The sequence below is a fragment of the Equus quagga genome, chromosome 1, assembly GCF_021613505.1.
Source record: "Equus quagga isolate Etosha38 chromosome 1, UCLA_HA_Equagga_1.0, whole genome shotgun sequence".
Lineage (NCBI taxonomy): Eukaryota > Metazoa > Chordata > Mammalia > Perissodactyla > Equidae > Equus > Equus quagga.
Genome location: NC_060267.1, coordinates 84974557 through 85000985, shown reverse-complemented (window position 1 = coordinate 85000985; position 26429 = coordinate 84974557). Strand labels below are relative to the sequence as shown.

The 26429-nt window shown below is 41.5% G+C and overlaps 1 protein-coding gene across 4 annotated transcripts in view; it reads right to left on the bottom strand.

The window, feature by feature from the left end:
* RABGAP1 (RAB GTPase activating protein 1) overlaps positions 1–26429 on the bottom strand; it is a 160099-nt gene that overhangs the window by 1924 nt on the left and 131746 nt on the right. For all 4 annotated transcript variants that reach the window (XM_046684412.1, XM_046684420.1, XM_046684434.1 and 1 more), the window contains 8 exons: positions 26293–26334; positions 25907–26035; positions 13860–13952; positions 13322–13432; positions 4800–4904; positions 3825–3908; positions 3038–3109; positions 1238–1435 (listed from right to left, as the gene is read on the bottom strand). In XM_046684412.1, coding sequence (XP_046540368.1) covers positions 1238–1435; positions 3038–3109; positions 3825–3908; positions 4800–4904; positions 13322–13432; positions 13860–13952; positions 25907–26035; positions 26293–26334 — 834 coding nt within the window. The remainder of the gene's footprint in view (positions 1–1237; positions 1436–3037; positions 3110–3824; positions 3909–4799; positions 4905–13321; positions 13433–13859; positions 13953–25906; positions 26036–26292; positions 26335–26429) is intronic.

Here is a 26429-nt window from a genome sequence, read left to right as displayed (position 1 = left end):
AAAGATTTAGCATGCCTAATGCTTTGTGCTCTTTCCTAGTTGAGACCTCCTAATTTCTTGCTTAGTCTATTTATTAAAATAGCCCCCTAGTTGAGCTTCTCACTCCCCTGTCCACCCACTGCAACCAGGCAGGCAGAACTAACGCTCCAGCTAAGACTGCAGCATTAATTCCCAGCAAGAACCTTTAAAGTCTAGACTCCCTAGCAAGGCATTTGGGATGCTTCACAATCTGGGTCCACAGATTCTCTTCCAGCTTAGCACCCACCCCACCCCACCCCCCAACTGTTTCCTGAAGCTCCTTACTGGGCAGGCCGCCTCCTCCCTCTGTGCTGCCGAACATGCCACTCACTCCACCACTTTCTCACTTTCTCCTCTGCAGCTGCAACCCCTGTTCACTCTTTGATCATAGCTCAGATACTGCTGCCTTGGTGATGCCTTTCCTGATTGTCCTGGACAGTCACACAAGCCATGTCTTTGTTCTGCAGCCCAGCACCCAGAATGGGGCCTGGCAAAGAGCAGATGCCCAGTGAATGTGTACGATGCAGGAGACCAGACCCTAAGCTTTAGTCCTGAACTTGGTTCCTTCCACAAACAGTGCTTCGTGCCTACCTTGTGCTCAGTATTGGGTGCTGGTGGAACTAGCCATGCAGGATAAAGACGACCAAATCAGGAACAGAGGCTCAGATAAATGAGGTCACATGCTCAAAGTCACAAAGCTAGTTAAGTGATGAGAGTTGGGACACAAAAGCTCACATTTATGAAGCCCTCAGACACTGTGCTGAGCCTTTTTGTAACGTTATCTTATTTAGTCCTTAAGGCAAACTATTAGATAAAGACCCTCGTCATCTCCAACCGCATATGCGGAACCTGAGGCGTAAAGAGGTTGCTAACTAACCCAAGGTCAAAGAGTTTGGTGGTGCAGCTATGATTTCAAAGTATGTGTTCTCCACTCCAACAAAAAGATTCCAAGCTCGATGACGATTCTCATTATGAGAAAGTCCAATCCTTAGGACAGGACAAACACTAATTAAACATCCACTGGTAAATAACAAGTAATGGGCTTTTCCCCATGAGGATTACGGTCAAAGTTTAAAGGGGGAAAAAACTCCAAACCATAAAGATCCTTTCGGGGTTTCCAGCCCATACCCAGAGATCCAGCCTGCATGCAGGTCCGAGTCCCACCGCACCAAGGCAAGAGGCGGCATGCTGCTCATTGCGGTGGGGCCCAGGCTGTTACCTGTATCTTACACTCAGCTTCCACCAACTGCAGCTTCGTCTGTGCCAGTTCGAGTTCCATCTCTCTCAGCTGGTTGTTGAGTGTCTCTTTCTCTTCATCGGTGTCTTCATCTAAGACTTCCTTAGCTGAGCTGATGCCCTTGATGCGCCCTTCTTTGTTGAAAAATTCCCGGCAGCGCTCACAGTCATCCACTTTTTGCTGAAATTGAATATCAGATGTGAAGAAGCAAAGAAGAGAAACTGGCCCTTTAGAAGCATATGATCGTCTCCTTTCTGGGAAGGCAAGACATGGCGTCTTGGTTGAACATGACAGCTTCTGAAAGACTATGTTTTCTCTGTAAACTGACCGACAGCCTATTGGAAAAGCTACCTGGTATTATATACCAAAAGCAATAAAAATATTCTTGTCTTGCTCCAATAACCTCACTGCTAGGAACTTCGGATAAAAAAAATGAAGAAACTATGACAAGATGAAGATTTATATACAAGGATTTTCAGTGCAGAATTAGAGAAAAAGGGGGAGGGGGTAAATTCTCCAACGACTGGGAGAAATTAAATACGCTATGCTGTCTTTATACAAGGAAGTATGCAGTCTCCAAAAAGTTTTTGAGGAATTCTTCATAACGCGGTAAAATGGTTAAATGCTGGGTGAACTAGGACACAAAAATGTATATAAAGGATGGTTAAAAATATATACCATATTTCATCAAAAGAAGATGCCAGTGACTGTGAGAAATGGTTTATTTTCCTCTAAGAAAATATTCTGCCAACTAAACCAAAGAAAGCCATCAGTTATAAAACATGTCCCAATTTCAGAGATGTAAATGTGAAAAAATGTGTACCTTAGGATGAACGAAATTTTGTATGTTAAAGTAAACACAGAATAAAGACTGAAAAGAATATACACCAAAGTGTTAACAATGGTGACGCTATCTGTGGGTAGTAGGATTATAAGTTTTTTTTCCTTACTCTTGTTTTAACAATTTTCTGCAATGAGCATTATTAGTTTTAGAATCAGAAAATAAATTATATCTAAAAAGTAGGCAGCTGCTGGTTAGACACTACTTATGATGGAGGCAGGTGCCATCTTGCTCCAGGTAAAACGCTGTTTTGTACAAACATGGCCGTGAGCACAGAACTCTTCCACATTCCTGTCCACTGATTTATAAATATGTTAGTAAAGCATCTTTCAGCAAATTACTCATCTTAGTAAAATTTGGTAAGTACTCTAATACAGGTACAGCTTAAAGAAACAAAGCATCAAGTTACAAAAGCCTCCAAATTGGCACCAAAACATTAAAAAGTTCAAGTCCTCCTTGTATTTGGATCGTTATAGAGAAGGCACTGAGCTCAGAGGGGAGTGTCCCCAGTTCTACAGAACAAATCAGACCACGTGGTCTTGACCTCTGCATCCCCCCTCAAGCAAAATCTATCACTTGTAGGACTCCTTCACCTACCATACTGACAACACTCAGAAATCTTGGGGCATCTGTATTTTTTTTTTGTAGTCAAGTTATCCCAAGGAGGATGTTACACAAATTTATAAGGAAAACGGGCGCTGGTATTTTGAGAATTAATGCCGGAGCCCTTTTGGTTTCATCTGTAGTCCATTCCAGAGGAAAAAGGCGTAATATCAGCCGTCATTTACTGAGCCAGGCCATGACAGGTGCCTTATCAGGTGCTTGTCAGCTTCTCACTTTTGCAATCAAAGTAAACTACCCCCGTCCGAAATCTGTTGTGCTCAATATAGCCACAAAATCAACTAGGTGGTATAAAATCTCTTTGGTAAAGGAAGACTTACCCGAATTTTCTCAATTTCCACTTTATTAGCTGTCTGCTGTTTCTCCAATCTTTCACTCAACTGAGAACAAATCTAAAGAAACAAACATAATATAAAATGATAATCTCTTGGGCAATGTCATCATCTGAATAATTTGGGCTCAGGATGAATTCTATAGTGGAAGCTGGACTATGCTAAGAGGAATTAAGACAGTACCAAATAGGCTGCTACTGCGTGGGAGGGGGTGTGAATTGATGGATGGGCAGAGGCTCCTCTGGCTGTGCCACCTCTGCATCCATCAGCCTAGGACTTGCAGGGACACACGAGTGACAAACTCGATGGCCAATGGTTTACGAACACTTGCCAGACTCGTAAGTCAGCATGAGATCCTAGTGTAGGAAGGAACAAGACTAATTCAGTTATGTTCTTAAAACTCAACCAGCCAGGGCGGGAACTGGTTCCACGTCACATGACCATACACGAACAGAAGGCCATGATTCTGAATCTGAAATGCTCCCGAGAACATAGTGTGACCTTCACTTATTAAACGCCTCTTTATATGATGGGCACTGCGCCAGGTACTCGACAAACATGACCTCATGGAATCCTCACAAGGGTTCCCCGGGAGAGTGATTATTTCCCTTATTTTACAGTTGAGAACCAGTGAGGCAAAGTGTGGAGTGAAGGGAAGTAAGCAGTCAGTGCAGTGGCAGAGCTGGGAAGCACTCGGGTGTGGAGTGGACATATTTCAACCAGGCAAGCAGGGCTTCCAGAGTACATGGCCCAGTTCCAGGATGCATGGACCCACCTGCTTATAGTCGCCGATGATAGAACTGTTTTTTTTAATCTCAGATTCTGCCTTGTCGAGTTCCCGACGACACATTTCTTTTAACTGCATACATTAAAAAAAGCCAAAGTGAATTTTTAAGAGAAATATAAAGGAAGCTCTGGCACTAACTGCTTCCTGCTGGGCTTTCCAAAAAGTGCCTCACCTAACTCTAGAAGGGCCCTAATTCACCTTCCTTCTTCCTTCACCCTCCGCAGTACTAAAGCCCCATTTTTGATGACAGGAGAGGGAGAGAACAGTCGAAACTTCCAAACACATCAACCCCATTTCAGGCTGGAGCTTCTGCTGAAGTCCCTCCCCGCCAGCGCAGCCCAACCTGTGAACCTGAGCTGACCGAATGCAGACTGAAGAGCTAACCAGAGGCTGCCACTTCTCCAGGACCTCAGGGTTTATGCAGCTCTCCCCTCAGGCAGTTGTGACTGAGACTGGAGGGCGTTACTGTTAGGAGAACCACAGCAGAGGAGGGGGCTTGCTCCAGGGCAGGGAACACCCAAAGCTCTTCTGACGGCTGCAGGCCTGTGCTCCCAGTGACTGTGGACAGCTGGCTCAGGACAAACCTTCCAGAGTCTGCCCAGTGGGGGAGATAGCACTGGGCAGGTGGGGAAAGAGCCAGCCATTAATAGGACGTCTGCTTTCCTTCTGCAGAAATGCTACGCCTTTTCTCTGTCACGCTCAGATGCTGACACATGGGAATTTCTCCTGTCCCAATGAAGGATGAGCTTTGCCTACTGTCTCCTCCTACACTTTAATTATTAAGAACCATTATGCTTTACACATAAAGGTAATTACACACAAAATAAAAAAGGCCTTTGGAGAGAAACTGAAGCCAGCTGGCTCCTGGTTCTCCAGTGCCAACAGGAAGCTAGCAGCTGAACTCACAACTCTCAAGCATTTGTAAGACACAGAAGAATGTGGGAGGGGCGAAGCTCCCCTCACCTGAGCCGACTCTTCTTCCAGCCGTCTCTTCTCTTCTTCTGCATCAATCAACTTCTGTTTGGTCATAAGCAGCTCCTTATTCAGTGCATCTGCCTTCTCCTCAGCCTGAAACATTTAAAAGATGCTGTTACAGAACAAGAATTGGGAAGTGGAAGGGGCTTGAATTACCCAGCAAAATCCCACTTTAAGATAATGGGGAAACTGATCCAGAGAGGTGAAAGGATATGCCCAAGGTCACACTGAGACTAGACTCATGCAGAAGTGTCTGGCCCAGAGGAAGTGCAGGGCAGTGGTTAGGAGCTCAGCCTTCAGCATCAGACAGCCAGGGCTCACCTCCCATTGTTCCCTGACCTCTTGGACAAATCATTAAGAACCTCTCTGAGCTTCAGGCTCTTCATCTGGGGGACAAGGCATGGAAAGGATTCAGCACATTGCCTAGCATATAGTAAACACTCAGTAAAAGGTAGCTGTCATTATCATTAATAGAAATAATTAATTCTGGTTTTCTTCCTCCAAATTCTCTGTAGTTCTCTGCTTCATCAACAAGTTCTGCATTTTGTTCTCACTGATACCTGATAAAGGAGGCCACCCCTTTCCTGGCATTCTCTTTTTATTACCTGAAATGGCTATCCTCTACCCTAGTTTTTTTTCTAAAGCATGCAAAGGTCGTGTGGGCACATCTGTGGATCCCAATGAGAATGATACACCTGTGCCTGATGTAAGAGTTCCTAACACTGGACATTGCAAGGATAACTGAAGAATGAGTGACTGTAGCATGTTAGAGGGCAGTCTAGGAAACGGGGCAGAAACTCCTAGTGACAGAACACTAGATATAGAGCGTCTTTGACAACGGACGGTGGTTTCCCTGAAACTAAACGACATTTCTGATGTCAGCTCAAGTCGTGTGACTGAGCCCCTGCGATTTCCACTACAGTGCACTTCCTCTGACGTCTCTCTTCTTTGAGAGGAAGAGGTTGCAGAGGACTGAGGCCCTAACCGGAGAACTCAGAATGGCATCATATGCAAACTCAAAAGGCCATCAATTACTGGGAAACTGCACATGCATGCAATTAAATGGGATCCTAGAGTTAGGCCTGTCCTTTCTGGGGAGTGGCTAATCATCTCCTTCTCTAGCTCAAACCCAAGAAGCAATCAAAAGGGAAATGAGAATCAGAGGAAATAATTAGTAAGGGGAATGAAGTCCTGTTAACAATTTTGTTTTATGTACCTTGCTTTATTGCACTTCGCTTTATTGCGCTTTGCAGATATTGCGGTTTTTTAACAAGACCCTCCACCAGCAAAACGATTATGATTCACTGAAGGCTCAGAGGATGGTTACCATTTTTTTGTAATAAAAAGTATTTTTTAATTAAGGTATATATATTGTTTTTAGACATAATGCTATCGCACATTTAACAAACTACATGATGGCATAAATGTAACTTTTACATGCACTAGGAAACCAAAAAATTCGTGTGACTTGCTTTATTGGTGGCATTTGCATCACTGCAGTATTCATTTTACTGTGGTGGTCTGGAACTGCACCGCAAAATCTTGGAGGTATGCCTGTACCGCTCCCTTCTCTCCTTTGGACTTGGTTTACATCTTCGAAGCAGTCCTTTGGAGCCTGTGGCATGTATTTGTTCTCTCATTTACTCATTATCACTACCATGGTCAATAATAATTCATACCAGGACTGATTCTAAAAAGTATGGGACAGCCAGCTCATGAACTGGGTCTTCTAACTCAAGAATCTTCCCTGGCCACCCTGATTCCCCAACTCATAAAAAAGCTGGGTGGGAAAGTGATTGCCCCAAGCTCTCACAATGCATGTAGCAGAGCTTGAATGTGAAACCAAGTTGTTTGACATTAAGCCCAGCATTTGTGCCATCGCTGCAAGAGCTGACTCTCAATGCTGTGCCAACAGGAAGGTGCAGAGAGGCTACTGGACTAACCAAACTAGGGTCCTCTAATGGCACCATCCTCACTGCACAGTCACTCTATTTACATAAGCATATGAGGAGAGAACATCTGCTGGTAATAACAGACTTCCAGTTCTGGTCATGAGGGACTAACAGGGACCAAATTTACCCTCCCACTGTAAACAAAAAACTCAACAAAATATATAAAACTACTGTTTTAAAAGACATTGAAAACAATAAATGCAGAACTGTGGTTCCTGGGAGAAAAACACCAAACAAGGTGAGTCCTACTATCACCCTGGGTTTCTGCCTAAAGGTACATTCTGGACCAAGGAGCAGGTGAGGGGTTCCAAACAGAGCATGCTTCAAAGAGTTAAGGAAGCAGAGTTAGGGAGTCAGAGATGCTGAGGTGGCTGGAAGCTATGGAGCAGAGCTCTGAAGATGAGAGAGTTCCAGAACAGCTAAAAAGGCAATAGAGGAGATAAAATGAAATCATGAAAATGCCCAGTTAAACCAAAGAAGGCAGAAAATGAGAAAAAAGAAGAAAGAAAAAGCAAATACAACAAACAGAGAACAAATAGCAACGTGGTAGACTTAAATTCAACAAATAATTATATTAAATGTAACTGGTCTAAACAGTTCAATTAAAAGAAGATTGTAACACTGAATAAAAAAGCAAGACTCAACTATATGCTGGCTACAAAAACCCATTTTAAATATAAAGACACAGATATGTTCAAAGTAAAAGGACAGAAAAAGATATATACCATGCAAAACCATGAAAGTTGGGAGTGGCTATATTAATATCAGATGAAGTAGATTTCAGAACAAAGAGTATTACCAGGGACAAAGAGGGACATTTCACAACAATAAAAGAGTCACTCCATTAAGAAGGCATAATAATCTGAAATGTATGCCTAAATTCAAATTATAGGAAACAAAAGCTGACATAACTGAAAGGAGAAATAGATAAATGCACAATTAGAGTTAGAGACTTCCACACTGCTCTTTCAGTAAGTGACAAAACAAGTAGAGAAAAAACCATTAAGTCTGTGGAAGATCTGAACAACACTCAACTGACTGACAAACTGACATGGACAGAGCTCCCCCCACAACAGCGCATGTCTGCTTTCCAAGTGCATGTGGGACATTCACCCAACAGACCACATGGTAGGCCCTAAAATAAGCAGAAATATATTTTAAAAGGATTAAAATCAGAAAGGACACGTACTCTGATCACAACTGAATTAAATTAGAAATTAACAACAGAAAAATTTCTGGGAAAAATCCCTAATAGTTGAAAATTAAACACCCACTAGTAATTAATTAACTCATAGTCAAAGAAGAAATCACCAGAACTGAGTGCAAACAGAAACACAACATACCAGGATGCGTGGGATGCGGCTGAAATAATGCTTCAGGGAGATTTATAACTTTAAATGCCTATTTTAGAAAAGAAGAAAAGTTCAAAATCAATGATTAAGCTCCCTCTTTAAGAAGCTAGAAAAAGAGCTAATTAAACTGAAAGAAAAGCAGAAGGAAATAATAAAAATCAGAAATCAATGAAACAAAACAGAGAAAAAAAAATCAATGAAACCAAAAGCCAAAATATCAAAAAGCCAAATCAAAATATCAACCAAAGTTAGACTGATTAAGGGAAAAAGGAAAAAGACATAAATCACCCAGATCAAAAATGAAAGAAGACATCTTGACAGATCTTATAAACATCAAAAGAATAAGGAAAAATCAATGACTTTATGTCAATACATTAGAACTAAGATGAAATGGATAAATTATTTGAAAGACAGAAATTATAAAAATGGACACACAAAGAATTAGAAATTTGAACAGCTCCATATTTGGAAATAAATTGAATTCATAATTAAATAACTTCCTGCTGAGAAAATTCCAGGCCCATGTGGCTTATATAGGGTATTAAATCAAAAGTTTAATTAAGAAATAATCCTACACAAAGTCCTTAAGAAAATAGGGGCCGGCTCTGTGGCCGAGCGGTTAAGTTTGCACACTCCGCTGGGTTGGCCCAGGGTTCGGATCCTGGGTGCGGACATGGCACCGCTTGTCAGGCCACGCTGAGGCGGCGTCCCACATCCCACAACTAGAAGGACCTGCAACTAAGATACACAACTGTGTACAGGGGGAGTTGGGGGAGATAAAGCAGAAAAAAAAAAAAAAAGGAAGGTTGGCAACAGTTGTTAGCCCAGGTGCCAATCTTTAAAAAAAAAAAAAAGAAAATAGGAGGGAACACTTCATAGTTCATTTTAGAAGTCCAGCATTATCCTGATATCAAAACCAGACAAAAACATTAAAGAAACTCCAGACAAATATTCCTCATGAACACACAAAAATCTTTAATACAAATAAAAATCTTTAATAAAAAATAGAAACTCCAAGTTTCCTTCGGAATGCAAGGTTGGTTTACATTGAAAAATCAATTTATCTCACCCTATTAACAGAATTAGGAGAAATAACAAATAATCACCTCAACAGATGCAGAAAGAGCATTTGAAAAAATTCAACACCCATTCATGACAAAAACTCTCAGCGAAGAGGAAGAAAGGACAACTTCCTCAACTGATCTGTGAAAAACCTACAGCTAACATCTAGAAAGGCAGTGAAGGTCTCCTCTCAACATTGAACATTGCTTCAACACTGCTGTGAAGGTGGTCAGTGCGGGAAGGACGAAAAAAAAAGGCATAAAGACTTGAAAGGAAGTAAAACTGTCTTTATTCAGAGATGATATAATTGTGTATGTGGAAAATCCTAAAAAGTAAACAAAAAAGCTACTGGAATCATAAGTGAATAGCAAGGCCACAGGATACAAAGTCATATAATCAATTGTTTTTCTAGAGACTAGCAATAAACAATTGGAAAATGCAATTAAGAAAACGATACTCTTTATAATAGATTAAAATACGTGCAAGTTTTATAAACTGAAAATTAAAACACAATGCTGAAAATTGAAAAAGACCTAAGTAAATGGAAATTCATGGATTGGAAGGTTCAATTATCGTTTAGATGTTAATTCTCCCCAAGTTGATTTATGGATTCACTGCAACTCCACTCAAAATCTCAGAAGGCTTTTATTTCTAGAAGTTAACAAACTGATTCTAGTATTTATATAGAAATGCAAATGACTTTAAAAAGAACAACAAAGTTGGAGCACTCACGTGATCTGATTTTAAGATTGAAAAGCTACAGTAACTAAGACATAGGAGAGACATAAAGATCAGTGGAGCAGATACAGAATTGAGGAGATCCACACAGATACAATCAACTGATTTTTGATAAAGAGGCCAAAGCAATCCAACGGGGGAAAGTTCAGCAACAATCCTGCTCAAGGTCACAGAACCAGTGTGCGGTGGAGCCACACCTTCAATCCCAGCCGTGGGCTCCTGAGTCTGTTCCCTTCACTCTCGCATTCCATTGCCTTAACGTAGGGAGCAAGCATGCCAGAGGGGACTCAGGTAGGGTCCTGTCAGCCCTGTGCTAGGTGCCTTGCATAGGTTCCCTCTCAGCCTTCAGCACGAATGTCAGGTCTGGGCATTACTGCCGTTTCACAGAGAAAAAACTTGGTTAGGGTCACCTAGGGACTCAGTGGCTGACCAAGAATTTCTTCACAGCTGCCGTGTAATGAGTAACAAAAGTGACAGGTAAGGAATAACAAAAGTGATGTAAAATCAACTGGAAATACAGAGGGTTCTGGAAACCCTATAAGCCACAAATGAGTGCTTTTCTCTGGGATGAAGAAAGGGAACAGCCGAAAGGAATGAAGTTCTTTCAAAAACCTGACCAAGTCCCTGAAGTCAGAAAAAGGTGGGAGGACCCCACATCCCTCACTTAAGAACCTAGTTGATTTTCAGTCACGATTCAATGGAAACAAGAGAAGACTAACTCAGAAAGGGATTCAAAGTTTACTGAGGGAAAGGTCTATATTCTCAGCACTGTCGATGGCTGGAGGATGGGACCCCAGTTTGATATTCCTGCGCCCTAAAGACAGCAGGCGCCTTGCTCCTCTGAGCCAAGTTAGGAGTGTGAGCTCTGTTGTCAGGCCACGTGGGTTTCAATCTGACGGCTCTGCCCCTGACTAGCAGTGTGACCTGTGTAGGATCTTCAACCTCTTTTTGTTTCAGTTTCTTCATCAGTAAAATGGGGATCATAACTATATCCCTATGCAGTATGGGTTGTTTTGAGAGTTTGATAAGATAATAAATACAAAGCACTTAGAGCAGTGCCTAGCACTCGGGAAGTGCTCAGGAAATGGTCACTAGTATGTGTCAGTATCACTGGTCCTCCTCAACTCATGGTTTGGTGTAGTTATGACGTCAAATCCTAGCTTCTTGTTCCATATTTATTTTGGAGACAGTGTAGCACTGTAGAAACAGCCTGGGCATTCCATTTAGATGGGCCTGCGTTAGCTTCCTGGCTCTGCTTCTTCCTGGATGCCTTGATCTCTCTGAGTCTCAAGCTTCATGATTGTTAAAAAAAAAAAAAATCCTCATCCATAAATGGGGCTCATGTTATTGTCCTTACAAAGCTGAGCTAAGGATAAGAGATATTAGAGTTTAGCAAAGTGCTTATCATAATGCCTGTCACACTGACCATCAGTAAATGGGAATTCACATAATTTTTACTATGTCTCACTTCTGTATCAGGAATGTAAACTAGTTCTTTGACTACTGTGTCAGGATACGACAACTAGAAAAAAGCTTTATATTGATTAGGGGCAGGCTTCAACAACCTAAGAAGTCTACGATCCACCTTAAACTAGTGGAACATCAATGTTATCACTGGGCCTGTCAGACTGGAGAATGCTAGAGCTCAAACTAAAAATCCAATTGGAATTTTAGCTTAAGGTGCCTCTTCATATAATTTCATCGTAGAACACAAAGCTGCTGTCCAGGATGCGTTTTCTTTTCTTCTCCATCTCCCTTCTGCATGATCTACAGCTGCTATGAGAGCCATCTTAAGTGCACACTGTAGCTCTGCTTTAGGGGCCCTTGCTCAATGTCCACCTGCCTCCCTCCACTCACTCAGCAGAAATGCCTGAACAATGAGCGAACGATTCATACAGGCCTTCTACAAAGAAGAACAGAGGGTATGCTGGGAATCTGCACCACAGGGAGGAAACTCAAACCTGATGGGCAGACTGTGGCAAACCGAACAAGCAGTGAGATCTCCAGGTTCCGGTTACTGAGGGCTAATGACCTTGAAACACCCTCCCTCAGAAACTGGAAAAAGGAGCCTTCCCAGTTACATGCAGCTATCTGGAGCTGACAATCAGACATACAGGAGGAACTAACACTGCCTGTGCCTGTTCTTTTTTTTGGTGGTGTTTTTCATATACACCACATCACGTAATTCTCACTTTACCCTAGGACACAGCTATTATTCCACTTCCCCACATTTTACTCTCCTTGAAAGTAGAGTAGCTCGTATTAGAATCCAGGTCTGTTCAAAATTTTTTACTCCATTATTCTATTTCTAAAGAGAAGTAATAAGAACCAGTAGATACTGCCATCTCTCTCTCTTCATCTAACATGTGAACCACTTTGAGAATCTAATGAAAGCACAGACTTCTAAAGAATATAGTACACAATATTTTCACATACCTTTGGTGGATGCCAAGGACCTTGTAAAGTTCATACACCCTATGGGGTTTACTATATCATGTAAATCCCCTGTAAATCCTCAAAAGCCTGTGCCTATCTCGAGAACCTCAGGAAAATGATGGGTAGAAACGTAATCTTGGGAGCCTGACGGGGAAATCTAAGTCAGGTGTCGGCAAATGACAGTCCATGCACCAAATCCAGCCTGCCACCTATGTTGTAAATAAAGTTTTACCGGAACACAGCCAGGCTCATTCGTTGACTTACTGTCTATGGCTACTTCCGCACCAATGGCAGAATTAAATAGTTGCAACAGAGACCATATGGCCCACAAAGCCTAAAATATTTACTATCTATCCCTTTACAGACAAGTTTGCCAAGCTCTGACCTAAAGCATGAATGAGAGACTGCACTTCTTCTAAGGGAAGCTGGTAGTACAGAAAATTGACAAACACCCTGCCAGGAAAGCCATCATCTCAAACTTTTTAAGATTAGGAGAAGCAAGGGAAAACAGAACATCTGCCAACAGAAATTACTGATGAAATTGCAAACTGCTGAGGCAATGAGCTTTATCACAATTGGCAATGCTTATTCAAGAGGCACATAACATGCAGGATAACCAAATCTCTTCTTGGCCTTAGGGGAAGTTAAGGAAATTATAAGGATTAAATGCTACTGCCAATTGTGATAGCATAAAAATTAATCCGAAGGTCTCTCAATCAAACAATATTTGGAAATGAGTTCAAGGACTGCATGTATAACGAGAGAAGAACGTGGTAAGGAGAGTTTAACGAGATAATCAACACTCTCTGAAGGAAAGGAGGGAAGTAATACTGATGGAGCAAGTTGTATCATGAGAGGGAAACTGTGTGGATAACTAACTAGAACAACAGACACTAAAATCAAGGATTTCACTTAAGAGAGAAGTCAAGTGTTTCAGTGGAATCCACCCCTTCAGAGGAGTTACACTTACATTATCCAGGTCCTTTCGCAGTGCTATCTTGCTGGTCACCAGCTCATGGGCTAAGTCATCATTTTCCTGTTCCAACCTCATATTAGCTTCTTGTAGACGCCTATTCTCCCGCTGAAGGGTAGAAAGAAACCAGTTAGACACATAAAAATCAGATGGAAATGACAATTTCTCCGGGCTACCCCTCAAAACTAATTTCTGAGTCCTATGGAAAACATGGGCGATGTGGCTGGTCTTAACGTGCCACCAATCAACAATTTCTTACTTCCTATCTCCACGAAGAAATACTTCACTGATTCAAGTGGCCTTGTCAAGCAGCTACTACTTATTAACTGTGACGAAAGACCACTGAACTGGAACAAACGAGGCAGCTGGTTTAAGCAAACAGATCTCACTTTTTCATTTGCAAACTCACAATGAAACTTGAACGCAGAAACAGTGAAACTGAATTTTAAAAAGAACTCAATAAAGCTGGTTGCAGGCAGAATTAGGTGAAAGGCTGACGGCTCTTCACGTCACCTAGGCCATAAAGCAAACAAACCTCAAATCGCTCAATGGGGTCTTCTTGTTGGGCCTGCTGTTCCCTCATGGTGTGATACTCTTTTTCATATTTTTTCAGCTTCTTTTGACTAATCTGTAGGATAAACCATAGCACAAATTAAAAAGTATCAGAAAGTGATGGACGCTTCAGGGCCTGCACTATAGACCAAGACCTCTGCTGACCTGGCCATCCCCAGTCATTATGAAGTGGTGTTTCCTATTTTTGGAGGGAAATCACCAGAATGGGGCACAAGCCCAGGCCACAAAATTCTTACTCAATGACTACTGTGTCCAGGGTTCTGTTGGGGATAATTGGTTCCTCAGGTTTTTACTGTTAGAATGAACACCTTACAGACAGCCCTTCCTACCTGAGTCTGGTAGGGTCCTGGGTCCTATTGTTCCTAATCACCATCATCATCCACCATTTTATTTAGCACGCAGCCAGCACTGCTGTGAGGTGCTTTAAATTTGTGACCCCGTGACACCTCTACAAGGTATGGTATTATCATCCTCATTTTATAGGGAAGTTAACTGAGGTACAAGGAGGTTATGTAACTTGATCAAGGTCACTCAGTTAGGGACTGGCAGATCTGGGATTTGAGCCCAGGCAGCTAGACTCCATCCAAAATCCAAGCTGTAGCTACCTCACTATCCTACACCTGTCACCTTTCCTCTCTACAAGCTCCTTCTGTGCTTTCTCTCTGCGCTTAAAAACACAGTTCTGCTGGTCAGTCTGCTTTGCTGCCCTTTTGCCCCGTCAAGCTATTGTCATCTTTCTCTCAAGCCTTTTCTTACCAACCATTTCAAACCACAGGTCTATACTTCCACTTCCACTGTTTCACGGCCTCTCTCTCTTTAATCTCTCTAAATCAAGCTTTTGCTCTGATTATTCTACAGAAAGTACCCTCCTGAAAGTCACTAGTGGTTTCTTTTTTACTATATCCAGTGGGTCTTACCTCTCTCCAACTAGACTTCAAAATTCCTTTACTTTCATGCTTTAAACATGACCAATTCACTCCTCTTCCCTCTAGGAAATCTTTTCTCCCTTTATTCTCTTGGCTTTCCTTCTACCTAACAGGTTTTTCTCCTCTTTTGACTGGTTAGCCCCTTCTCTTTATTCTTATCTAAACCATAACCAAGGGCATCCTTTCAAGATGCAACTTAGTCTTTTGTTTGATTCCTTCCTCTAAACTGCTAATCTTTTCCCTTTGGTGTTTCTTTCTTTCTTTCTTTTTTTTTTGAGGAAGATTGGCCCTGAGCTAACAGCTGTGCCCATCTTCCTCTACTTTATATGTGCGATGCCTGCCACAGCATGGCTTAATAAGTGGTGCATATGTCCACGCCTGGGATCTGAACCAGCGAACCCAGGGCTGCCAAAGCAGAGCACACGAACTTAACCACTACGCCACTGGGCCAGCTCCAACCCTTTGGTGTTTCTTAAATTACATTTTTAGAAATTACAAAATATAAGAAATAGAAAAGTGATAAAACAGATATGTGCAACTTAAAGAATGATGACAAAGTTAATGCTCATCCTTTCTCAAAGCTTCAATAATCAGTACTATACTGCTGACTCACAACTCTTTTAGTCCCCAGTTCCAGGTAACTAGGAATCTCAGAGCTAGTCTAGTCAAACGTCCTTATTTTACAGATGAAGAAACTGAGACCCAGAACAGGGAGAGGACAGGCCCAAGTTTGCAGCATGCTGGTGTCAGCACCTCTAATTCCCTGTTCCATTATTTCCTTTCTGTCTAACTTGACCTGCCTGGTGTTCCTCTCCCACTGACTCTGTGGACACCTGCCCGTGTCGGAATGTTTGCAGGTCTGCCTCAATCAGAGATTCTTTCTGGAGTTTGGCTGCTGCCCAAGGGGAGGCAGCCAGGAACATACCACTATGCCCTGGCTGCAGTCTATAGAAAGATGCCCATTAAACACTTGAGGTGAGGCCACAAGCTGGAGAGTGACATCTTTAAACCCAGATCTTCTGCGGTTTAAGGCCAGTGCTGGGGTAAACATTTATTGTGTACGTAAGTGATTCACAAAGAAGCACCTAAATAAAACATCTGTGTGATTAGTAAATTTATAAACAATCCTAACAGATCAATAGTAAAGGAACAGAAAATAAATGAGGCTTGTGGGCAGCAAACGCTTCCTCCCAGTGCTCTTTGCTGTCATTCTGGGTCAACGACAAGGGAGGGCAGTGAGGTTCCCCCAGTGCTTTACAAAAAGAAGAACTGCACCAAATCCTACAAAACATTCCCACAAATCTTCAGGACTCTTCAACTGTTCATTCTCATGCTGGGGTAAGGAAGATTTAACATCTTTTCCCCATTAACATACATTTTAAAAGGTAATTACAAATTATTTCTTCTGCATTTCATTATCACTTATTATAAATACCTCATTCTCAGAGCAAAAAGGTTGATTCTCCCTCAGCCTTGTAACAGCAGTTAATGTATAATGAGCACCTGACAAATACTAGAGCCTTTTTACACGTTATCTCATTTGGTTATTACGTTTGTGTGACAGAATATGGGCATTTCTTTATGTGTCTCCTATGTTTCCCTCATTAAGCATGAACTATTTTTACAGCTAAGGAAACAAAATAAATCCTGTTTAAAATAATTCTCATAATTACTGTTGGCATCTCTAAGACAGTGCTCTGCTAGTTTCTCTAGATGATGGTCTCCGCTGTGCTTCCGAATCAGTCCTCAGGACTGGACACCAAGTTCTGCTGTCTTCTGCAAAGCTTGTTGGTACAGAGTTCTGCCTTCTTTATCAGCTCAGGCTGGCCTTCCCATTTCTCAGCCTCACTTGTTCTTGGTTCTGGTTCTCTCACCCTCCATCCCTGAAATGCCTTACTCTCCACCCCCACCACAAACAACAACAACAAAAACAACCCTGCTTATAATGGGTTTACAGCTGATCCTGACTTTTGGAGCACAGTTGACTGCATACCAGAGCCAACTAGTTCAGGCTGTCTCTGAGGCACAGACTCCATGAAAAAGACTGATGCCTGATTCTTGAATGGGAAAACAAGAGGTAGCAACAGCAAAAGCAGCAATTCAAGCATCCTTAAGAGGCTGCACCCAGGAGAAACCAGCAACCCTCAGCCAGCCTGTCCCATTATCAATGCTTCTCCAGGTCAGAACTGTGTCTCACTCATTGTTGTCTCCTGTCCATGCACATAGAGAGTGCCCAGAAATGACTGCTAAATTAATGAGAAAGGACTCCCTCTTCTTTGCATCGACCTTTCTTCTGAATGGAAATGACAGCCAAACTGAACATACACTGCAAGCTTGGTCCCTCTGCCTGGACAACCTCACACCTAGTTCATTCCCACTCACCTTTCACATCAGAGCTCCAACATCACTTCTTTAGTCAACCTTTCCCTGACACTCTCTTTCCCCTATCAGGCCCGGTCTTTTGTTATATATTCTCATTGCATTAAGTCAATTCCTCCATGGCACCTGTCCAAGTTCACAATTATTTTAAATAAATAATGCTTACTTTAAATAAATAGTGCTTACTTGATTGTCTGTCTTCCCACTAGGAAGCAGGTCACATCTGTTTTGCTTACCATCCTATCTCAGTACCTAGCTCGATGCTTGGAACATAATTGGTACTCTAATCACATGGTGAACAAATCAAAACCAATAGTCTTCCTTTTAACCTCTTAAGGATGCAGGGACATTTATTTGTCCAGTAGTTGAGCACTACTCTGTACAGTGTTCTTTGCTGGGCATTAGTGATACAAAGATGTATACAGATCACAATATGCCAACTCCACAAGGGCAAGAACTCTTATTCATTGTGAAAATCCTAATGCTTGGCACATAAGAAGCATGAAAATAATGAATGAATAGAGATACAGTCCTCACTCTTAACAGTCCAAGGTTCATTTTGTCTCTTACTTATACCAATAACATTTTAATTGAATTCAGGAAGCAGGGAAGCTATGGAATTAGCCCCAGAGCTCTGAATCACACCCACTGTTGGCTGACTCCTATCACAAGGCTGTGGCAATCACAGCTTCATACACAGATGTATTTTTGCCCTCAAAGAAGATTAAATTTGAAATTTGTTTTGTTTAAACGTACTTTCAGGGGGGAAAAAACTCTAATAATTTCTTGGGATAAGAGTGAGCTTGTAATTTAGGTAAAACCAATTTTATACCCCACTGCAACTAGTATGTGGTTCTTAACACTGTTAGGGACAGTACCACTTTGAAAGTCTCCTGAGAGCCTAGGTTCCCATAAAAAGCACTGTCCCCCAAAAAACACAGAAGCCAACACCCCCCACACCCTGGCAATAAAATAGTCTACATACCATTTCAGAGGACTCATGGGCTCCTTGAGGCCCATTCATAGTCCCAACTTAAGAAACCCTGAATTAGAGAGAAGGCAGAAACTTGGAACATGCCAGTTTGATATTTCGGTAGAAGTATAAATTTAGTCCAAAACACCTCTCCCTTTGTCATTCACTTGTCAGTAATTTGTCACAGGTATTGAATAATGCTCTCTCTTAAAAACATGTGCTACTTGCCCTGGGAAAGCTGGTCTCTGATCAGCCTCTGGGACAGGCAGAGATTTCAAGGCCCACAGAGATGGAGGAAGAGCGAGAGTGGCTGCTGACTTGGGTGGGAGTAAGGTGGTACACTTGCCACTAAGAGCTTGGGTTTTGCAGGTGGACAGATCAAGGCTCGAGTCTTGGCTCTGCGGATGACTTACTGTATGACTGAGGGCAAGCAGCCTTTTCTCAGCCTGAGGTTCCTCATCTGTGAAAATTCCAACAGTCCTTATGAGGACTTTTATTATGAGGACCACATGACATAAAACATATAAAGAGCTCAGAAGAGTGCCTGGCGTACAGTGAGGTCTTTTTCTTAAAAGATTTTTTTATTTTTCCTTTTTCTCCCCAAATCCCCCCAGTACACAGTTGTATATTTTAGTTGTGGGTCCTTCTAGTTGTGGCATGTGGGACACCGCCTCAGCATGGCTTGATGAGCGGTGCCATGTCCGTACCCATGATCTGAACTGTAGACACCCTGGGCAGCCGAAGCGGAGCACACAAAATTAACCACTTGGCCACGGGGCCAGCCCCACAGTGAGGTCTTTTTAATAAAGGGTAGCTGTTACTTATTATTACTATCATCTGCATTCTTGTCCTGAATCAGAGATGAGTTATCCTCTGAACAAGTGCTGCAAATAATGAGCCATTTAAACAAAGTCCATTTAATACAGAAGAGAAAGAAATAGGCTGCTGATAGATAATAGGAACTGATTTCCAAGTTTGGCTTAAGAAACTGTTGCAAAGGTCAGAATCCCTGCTGGACTGGAGTCACAGGGAATCCAGTGAAGGTGAGAGGTTGAATGTTAGTAGCTCTGGATGGCAGGCTTGAAGTATGTTTTGTGGGTGGGTAGGTGGGTAGAAAGAGGTCTAGTACTTTAAGGAGATCCTGATTCTAAAGTCCTCATTGCTAAAAAAGAAATCTGACACAAGTCCACCTTCCTTTTTTAGAATGCTTGGGACAAGGACTTTGCTTTTCAGTTACTGATTAAAAGAACCTGAGATTTACATAGGACTTTCAAGATAATAAGATACTTTTACTTTTACACCTACTACCCTCCCTGGGTCACACAGCAGCGGCAGAGCCAGGATGAAAGCCAAGGTCCATGGGACTCCAAGGTCTGCATTCAACACCACTAGAAACAAATCAACATTCTATTTAATTTCTGAGCCATTATATTTAATTTGTTTAAATAGTTAGACTCAAACTCCTTCAAAGATTGCTAAATAGAATTAGGTATTCTGGTTCTACCATCAGAGTATTTTTCTAAAACACAAGAAACAAATAGCAGAGGACCCAAACACATATAAGGACCGAGGGAGACCACCTTATTAAAATAAAATAAGAAGGTAGTGACCATCGCTACCCTTGCATAACTGGCAAAATTTAGAGTTCATTGTACAGAAAGAGAGCACCCAGTCAAAAGTGTCCTCATGAAACGCAATTCTAAAAGGCAGGAACAAGCAAAGAGGTAAAACTATACACTGATTTAGCTATAAGGAAAACTGAACTCAATCACAGCATACAGAGAGTAAGTTTCAACACTGACATGGAGACTGAGTTACTCATCATTACATGACAAAGATTACCAAAAATGGATCAATACACTGGCTCTTTTATTCAATCCCTCAATTCCAGTAAAGCACAATGATGAAAAGAATTGACTTTAGAGTCTGAAATTCCTGGGATCTAATCCCAACCCCATCACTTACTAACTTCATATCCTTTGGGAGTTTTCTTCAATTCTCTAAGCTTCAGTATTCACATCTGTAAAATGACCTCATACAGTCACTGTAAGGATTAATTCACTGTGTGGAGACACTACGCAAGATTCTGTGAAAACATCAAGAAACAAGCCTGATGAAGTCACCGCAATCATAAACCTTAAAATCCTAACACACCAACTACAAAAGTAATCTGAGCAAGGAATGAAGTTCAAACTAGTGTTGCTTTTAGCTCAGGAATAAAAATATCCCGAGGGAAAATATTCCCAAATGCCAAAGAGCTTTCTGTTTCTCCAAATAGCAAACGGTTAGGATTACATTAATTTGGAGATATTGCTATTTGGTTTTTATAATAATATCTTTTCTTACAGGTAATTTAAAATTTAGGACATTCACTTAATGTCTGAAATAACAATTTTCAACAAAGCAATGCTTCAGAAATGCCATTTCACCTTAGGCAGGATTCTACAGCAAAAAGGACAAGTCTTCAGGTTTGATCTAAAAAACCCACTAAGCCTTCTCTTTTAGCATGGTTCCTGCTTCTTCTAAACTAGCCTCATAAATTTGACTTGTTCTCTAAAATCATCGTACAGACATGAAGAAACAGTTGCTCTCACATATTTCTTGAATCAAAAATTTAAAAGGCTGGGGGGCCGGCCCGGTGGCGCAGCGGTTAAGTTCGCACATTCCGCTTCTCGGCGGCCCGGGGTTCGCTGGTTCGGATCCCGGGTGCGGACATGGCACTGCTTGGCAGCCATGCTGTGGTAGGCGTCCCACGTATAAACTAGAGGAAGATGGGCACGGATGTTAGCTCAGAGCCAGGCTTCCTCAGCAAAAAGAGGAGGACTGGCAGTAGTTAGCTGAGGGCTAATCTTCCTCCAAAAAAAAAAACAAAAAAAAAAAATTTAAAAGGCTAAGAATTAATTTCTTTCCATTTCCCCCTCTAAAGACAATGCATAGCACAGCTATGAGTATGAAAGGGTTGTGGAGCTCCTAGGACCATCCGTGATCTCCTGGAACAGTCTATTTAAAGTGAAATTCCTTTCAGATCTTATATTAGAAATGGAAACAATTTTCCTATCTCAAGTCTGACCCATAAAACGGGAGAAATTCAACAGACAGCTAAATGAGTTTTGATGTATGTTGTTAGGTTTTAGGTTAAGAGCAGGGGATCTGAAACTCCTCAAGAAATAACATATCTCAGTCTCATAATAAACTAAGGAGAAAGAGGGAGAAGGTAAGAAGTAAAACAGCCGAAAAGAGAGAAAGGTAAAGAGGCAAGTACAGACAGACACAGAGAAAGATTTATAGAGAGAAGAAAGACATAGGCACAGAGGAATACAGACCGTTCTGAGCAACACACCCATCTTGTGGCCATTTCAGATACTGCCACACCAAACAATTTCTGTTGCAATGAGAAGAGGCAGTGCAACGGAGTGGAAGGCATTGGAAATGTGGAGTCAGATGGCCTGAGTTCCACCAGGGCTCCTGTCACTGCCCAGCCAGGACCAGCTGGGTAAGTCACTTGACTTCTCGAAGCCTCAATTTCCACACCTGATTTGCCCAACAAACCTCACAGGGTAGTGTGAGGAAGAAATGAGATGCTTATACAAACTATACAAATACTGGAAATTACATCACCATAATTGTTAAAACACAACAATAACAACAACAAAGGCAGGTATTTGTTTCCTGGTCTGGCATGTGAGGTAAAGTATTCCCAATCCCCACTTTAATCAGGAAATGCAACTGAGAAAACTGAGCCACAATTTAAAAAACAAATTAAATAATAATGGAATGGGATTTCATTGAGTTACAGAGCCAATGTTTCTGTTCTAAATTCTATACCAAAAAGTTCAAAAGCTAGTTTCCACACCGCTCACATAGCAAGAATCCCCTTTTCCACGTCTAGAGGAGGCTCCAAACCTCTGATGATCACACACATTCTGTGTGCTGACTGTAGCACTTACTGTTGTGGTCCACATGACGCAGGACTCAAGCCTGAGGTTGCCAATGAGTTTTCTCATTTTTGAGCTGGCAAATTATCACTGTGACTGAGGTTCTCTGCTGGTAATTGGCTCAGCTATTGCCTATATCCCCTTTAAGATTTTTTGGTATTAAATATAGCTACCAGAGTACAACTAATCATCATAACTAAATCATGCACAGCATATCCCACCTTTTAGCAGAAAAATCTCATTCTCTAACGTCTTGGTGAATCTGTAGGCTTTCCATTCTGTGAGTCACTTTCAAGAAAAATTCCTATCTTTCTCACTCGAAACCATGAGCAAATAAAGAGGAGAACCATCCAAAGTATACCCCCGGCCAGGCAGAGTTCTCCAGGCCCAGAAGGAATTAGATATCTAAAGCACAAAATGTGTGTGCTGTGCAGTCTTGACTGCCTTAACTCCTTGAAAGTACAGGCAAAAAAAAAGACATTAGACACCTCCCATGTAGACTATGGAAATAAAGGATTCATATATTATTCAAGTGTTTCAAGCTAATGAAAACCCAGAACGTAAAACCTTCAGAAGCTATTTTTAAGCCTTGTCTAATTCTATGTTAACTCTTCTTTGTAAAACAGTTGGTAGAAACTCAACAGCATATTCATTTAATCATTCATTCAACCAATATTTATATGCCATGTCCTCTGCTTGTGCTGGGGATTCAGCAGTAAACAAAAGAGATAAAGTCCCATCCATTGCAGGCTTAATTCCAGTGGGGTTTGGGGGGGGGGGGGGGGGGGCAGAGATAATGAAATAAAATAACATTAAGTAGCAATACATGATATGAGGAAAATAAGATAGGGTAAGGAGATAAGGGTGTAAAAGGCTGGAAGAAGTTGCTATTTTAGACACTGTAATTAGAGAAGGGCTCTCTAATGGCATGATATTTGAGCCTAAGACTGAAGGACCCAACAGTGAAGCCATGTGGAGACAGAGGAGAAGGGCACTGCAGGTAGACAGAGCAGCCAGTGCAAAGGTCTGAGGAGTAAACATGCTTGGCATGTGTGAGTACAGCAAGGAGACCAGGGTGTCTGAAGTGGGAAGAGTAAGGTGGAAAAGTAGTGGGAAATGAAATCACAGAGATGGCCAAAGGTCAGATGGTGCCAAGCCTTGTAGGCCAAGGAAAGAACTCTTGAGTTTTATTCTGAGATAAGAAGCCATTAGAGGGGCTGGCCCCGTGGCCGAGTGGTTAAGTTCGCGCACTCCGCTGCAGGCGGCCCAGTGTTTCGTTGGTTCGAATCCTGGGCGCGGACATGGCACTGCTCATTAAACCATGCTGAGGCAGCGTCCCACATGCCACAACTAGAAGGACCCACAACAAAGAATATACAACTATGTACTGGGGGGCTTTGGGGAGGAAAATGGAAAAAATAAAATCTCTAAAAAAAAAAAAAAAAAAAAGGAAGCCATTAGAGGGGCTGGCCCCGTGGCCGAGCGGTTAAGTGCGCTCTGCTTCAGGAGCCCAGGGTTTCACCAGTTCAAATCCTAAGCGCGGACATGGCACTGCTCATCAAGTCATACTGAGGCAGCATCCCACATGCCACAACTAGAAGGACCCACAACTAAAAAATACACAACTATGTACTGGGGGGCATTGGGAGAAAAAGGAAAAATAAAATCTTAAAAAAAAAAAAAAAAAGTAGCCATTAGAGAGTTTTAAGCAAGGGAGGGATGAGATCAAGAAAAGCTTGGGAGGGGGCTGGCCCCGTGGCCGAGTCGTTAAGGTTGCATGCGCTCTGCTTCAGGGATCCAGGTTCATGGGTTCAGAACCCAGGCATGGACCTAACTCCACTAATCGGCCACCCTGTGGAGGCAGCCCATAAAGAAAAGAGAGGAAGGCTGGCACAGACGTTGGCTCAGGGCAAATCTTCCTCACCAAAAAAAGAAAAGAAAAGCCTGAGAGGAAACCACTGTGAAAACAGGAAGACCAAGGAGTCTACCATAATATTCCAGAAGAGAAGTATTAGTGATGAAGAGGGCAGGAAGTGATCAGATTCAGGATAGATTTTAACGAAAGGGCTTGGATGTGGAGTATGAAGATGTGGAGTCTGAGAGAAAGAGAAGTTGAGGATGATAGCAAGGGTTCTGGCCTGAGCAACCAGGTACCACGAACTGAGATGGGACACCGAGAAAACAGGAGCAGGTTCTGGAGGGGAAGAAATCATATGCAAATAAGAGGCAGCATCCTCTTGTGTGCTGAGCCAAGCTGAGGTGGAAACAGTGACCCAAAGAACCTCAACCTGACTTGATTCTGTACCCTGTGCACCAACCCATCATCTGTGAAAATGGTACTGAAAAGTGTTTGCTATCTGCTTGAAAAACCAGAGAGGAAATAATCATAGTCATAGCCATCATTTCTCAAGCTCTTATTAATCACCAGGCACTATGATAAGCACTGTACAAACACTACAGGTAATCCTCACACACAAAAGTACTTGATTGTAGTTACTGGCACACGGTAAAATATCATTAAATATTATCCGTAACACTTGTGAAGTATATAACATTCTAATCTGAATAACCTTAATGATTATTTTAATTTCCAGAAGACCTATTTCCTTTTTTTTTCCAAATCTCTCATTCATTTTATGGTATAATTTCTATTGTTTCTTGGGCTAACTGGTAGTTTTGTATCCCCCCTTTCACAAACACAGCAGCCATTCCTACATCCTAACTTTATGCAGAGATTTCAATTTCAGCTGCCTCCTGAAGGCCCAAAGTCATACCATATGTCTATGTGAGCATTAAAACCCTAATACCTACCTATGATTCCATATTCCCTTGGGATGTTGTTTTATCATTTCACACACACTAGCTTTGAGCTATTTTGTTTTAGGTACCTGGACATTTCTCTTTTTGCTTTCAAGTTCACACAGGTATTTAAACATTTCTTGGATTATATTTCATTTAGCATCTCCAACTGTTTAAAGAAGAGTAGCCTGAGTCAGCTCAGTCTGACATGTAACCAGAACCAGAGTCCAACATTATTTTACAGATGAGGAAATTGCACCTTAAATAGGCGAAGCAAATCTGAGTTCAGATTTCTTTGATTCCAAGTCTGTGCTCTACTCAGCAGACAGTGAAGCTTCTCCTCCACCACATCTGCCCTGACACACTCATCTCAGCTCTACCCTCTGGAGTCACATAAAGTAAATGTGACAGTCTTTTATGTATCCTATAAGAATCTGAATACAACTATTTATTCTATCCTCCATTTGCCTCGACCCCCAAATTCCAAACTAAACTTCCTCAATTACTTTTCTTCTTTAAAAAACAAAATTTTATTATAACGTGAACACAAGAAGATTCTGTATTTTGTTACCTTAAAACATCGTACAAATCATAAATGCCATTGGAAGTGATAAAACTGAATGGGTTTCCTTTACATATTATTAGTTTCATTTTAGGGAATTTCTCACCTCAACAACAAATATTGAAAACTATAGGACAGCAGAGTAGAAATAATGAAATCTGAGTTCTGCCACTAACTAGTTGTATGACTCCAGGGGGCTACAGCCTCTTTGTGTTTTGGTTTGTCTTCAAAATAGGGATAATAAGACCTTTCCTAGAGTTCAAAGGCTCCGGGAGGCAATGAGATTTAATGCATAGGATATAATATATATGAAAATAGTTGAAAAAAATTATCCAATACAAAAGAAAAATTATTATTTATGTATTATAAATGCTGATATTTAGGAATTAGGAATAGTGAGACATTAACTGAATAAAATAATCTAAAGTATTTTACCTTCATGTTGCAAGCTAATTCCATTAATTTTTTTGCATTTTCTTCTGAGCGATATCTCTTAGGAAGCTGAACCCTGAAGAACTTCAAGGCACCTTCAAAGTCTGTCAGGAGTAAGTCATCCTTGGAAGTCTTGAAGAAAGAAGAAAATACAACCATGTACAGAAAAAATTCTTTACTATGAAGATGCACAAGAAGAGTTTATAATCCCAGCACCTTTATAATCCCCAGGAGATGCTTCTTAGCCTTTGCCAGAACCACTTGCACATATCCACTGTCAGGGACAATGCCAGAGCATATACGGGCTGCTCAGAATGAGATTAAGACCAAGATATTGCAAGTGCTGAACAGAAAATGCCAGATAACTCGGCTTATGAATAAATGTGTACCTTTAGTAATCCAAGGGCGACATTAAAAATAACACTTATTCCCTAAAAGAGAAAACACAAAAGAACATTTTCAGTGTTTATATGTGGATTATAAACAGTGTTTATATCTGTTTGTCCTCAGAATACCCGACAATTTT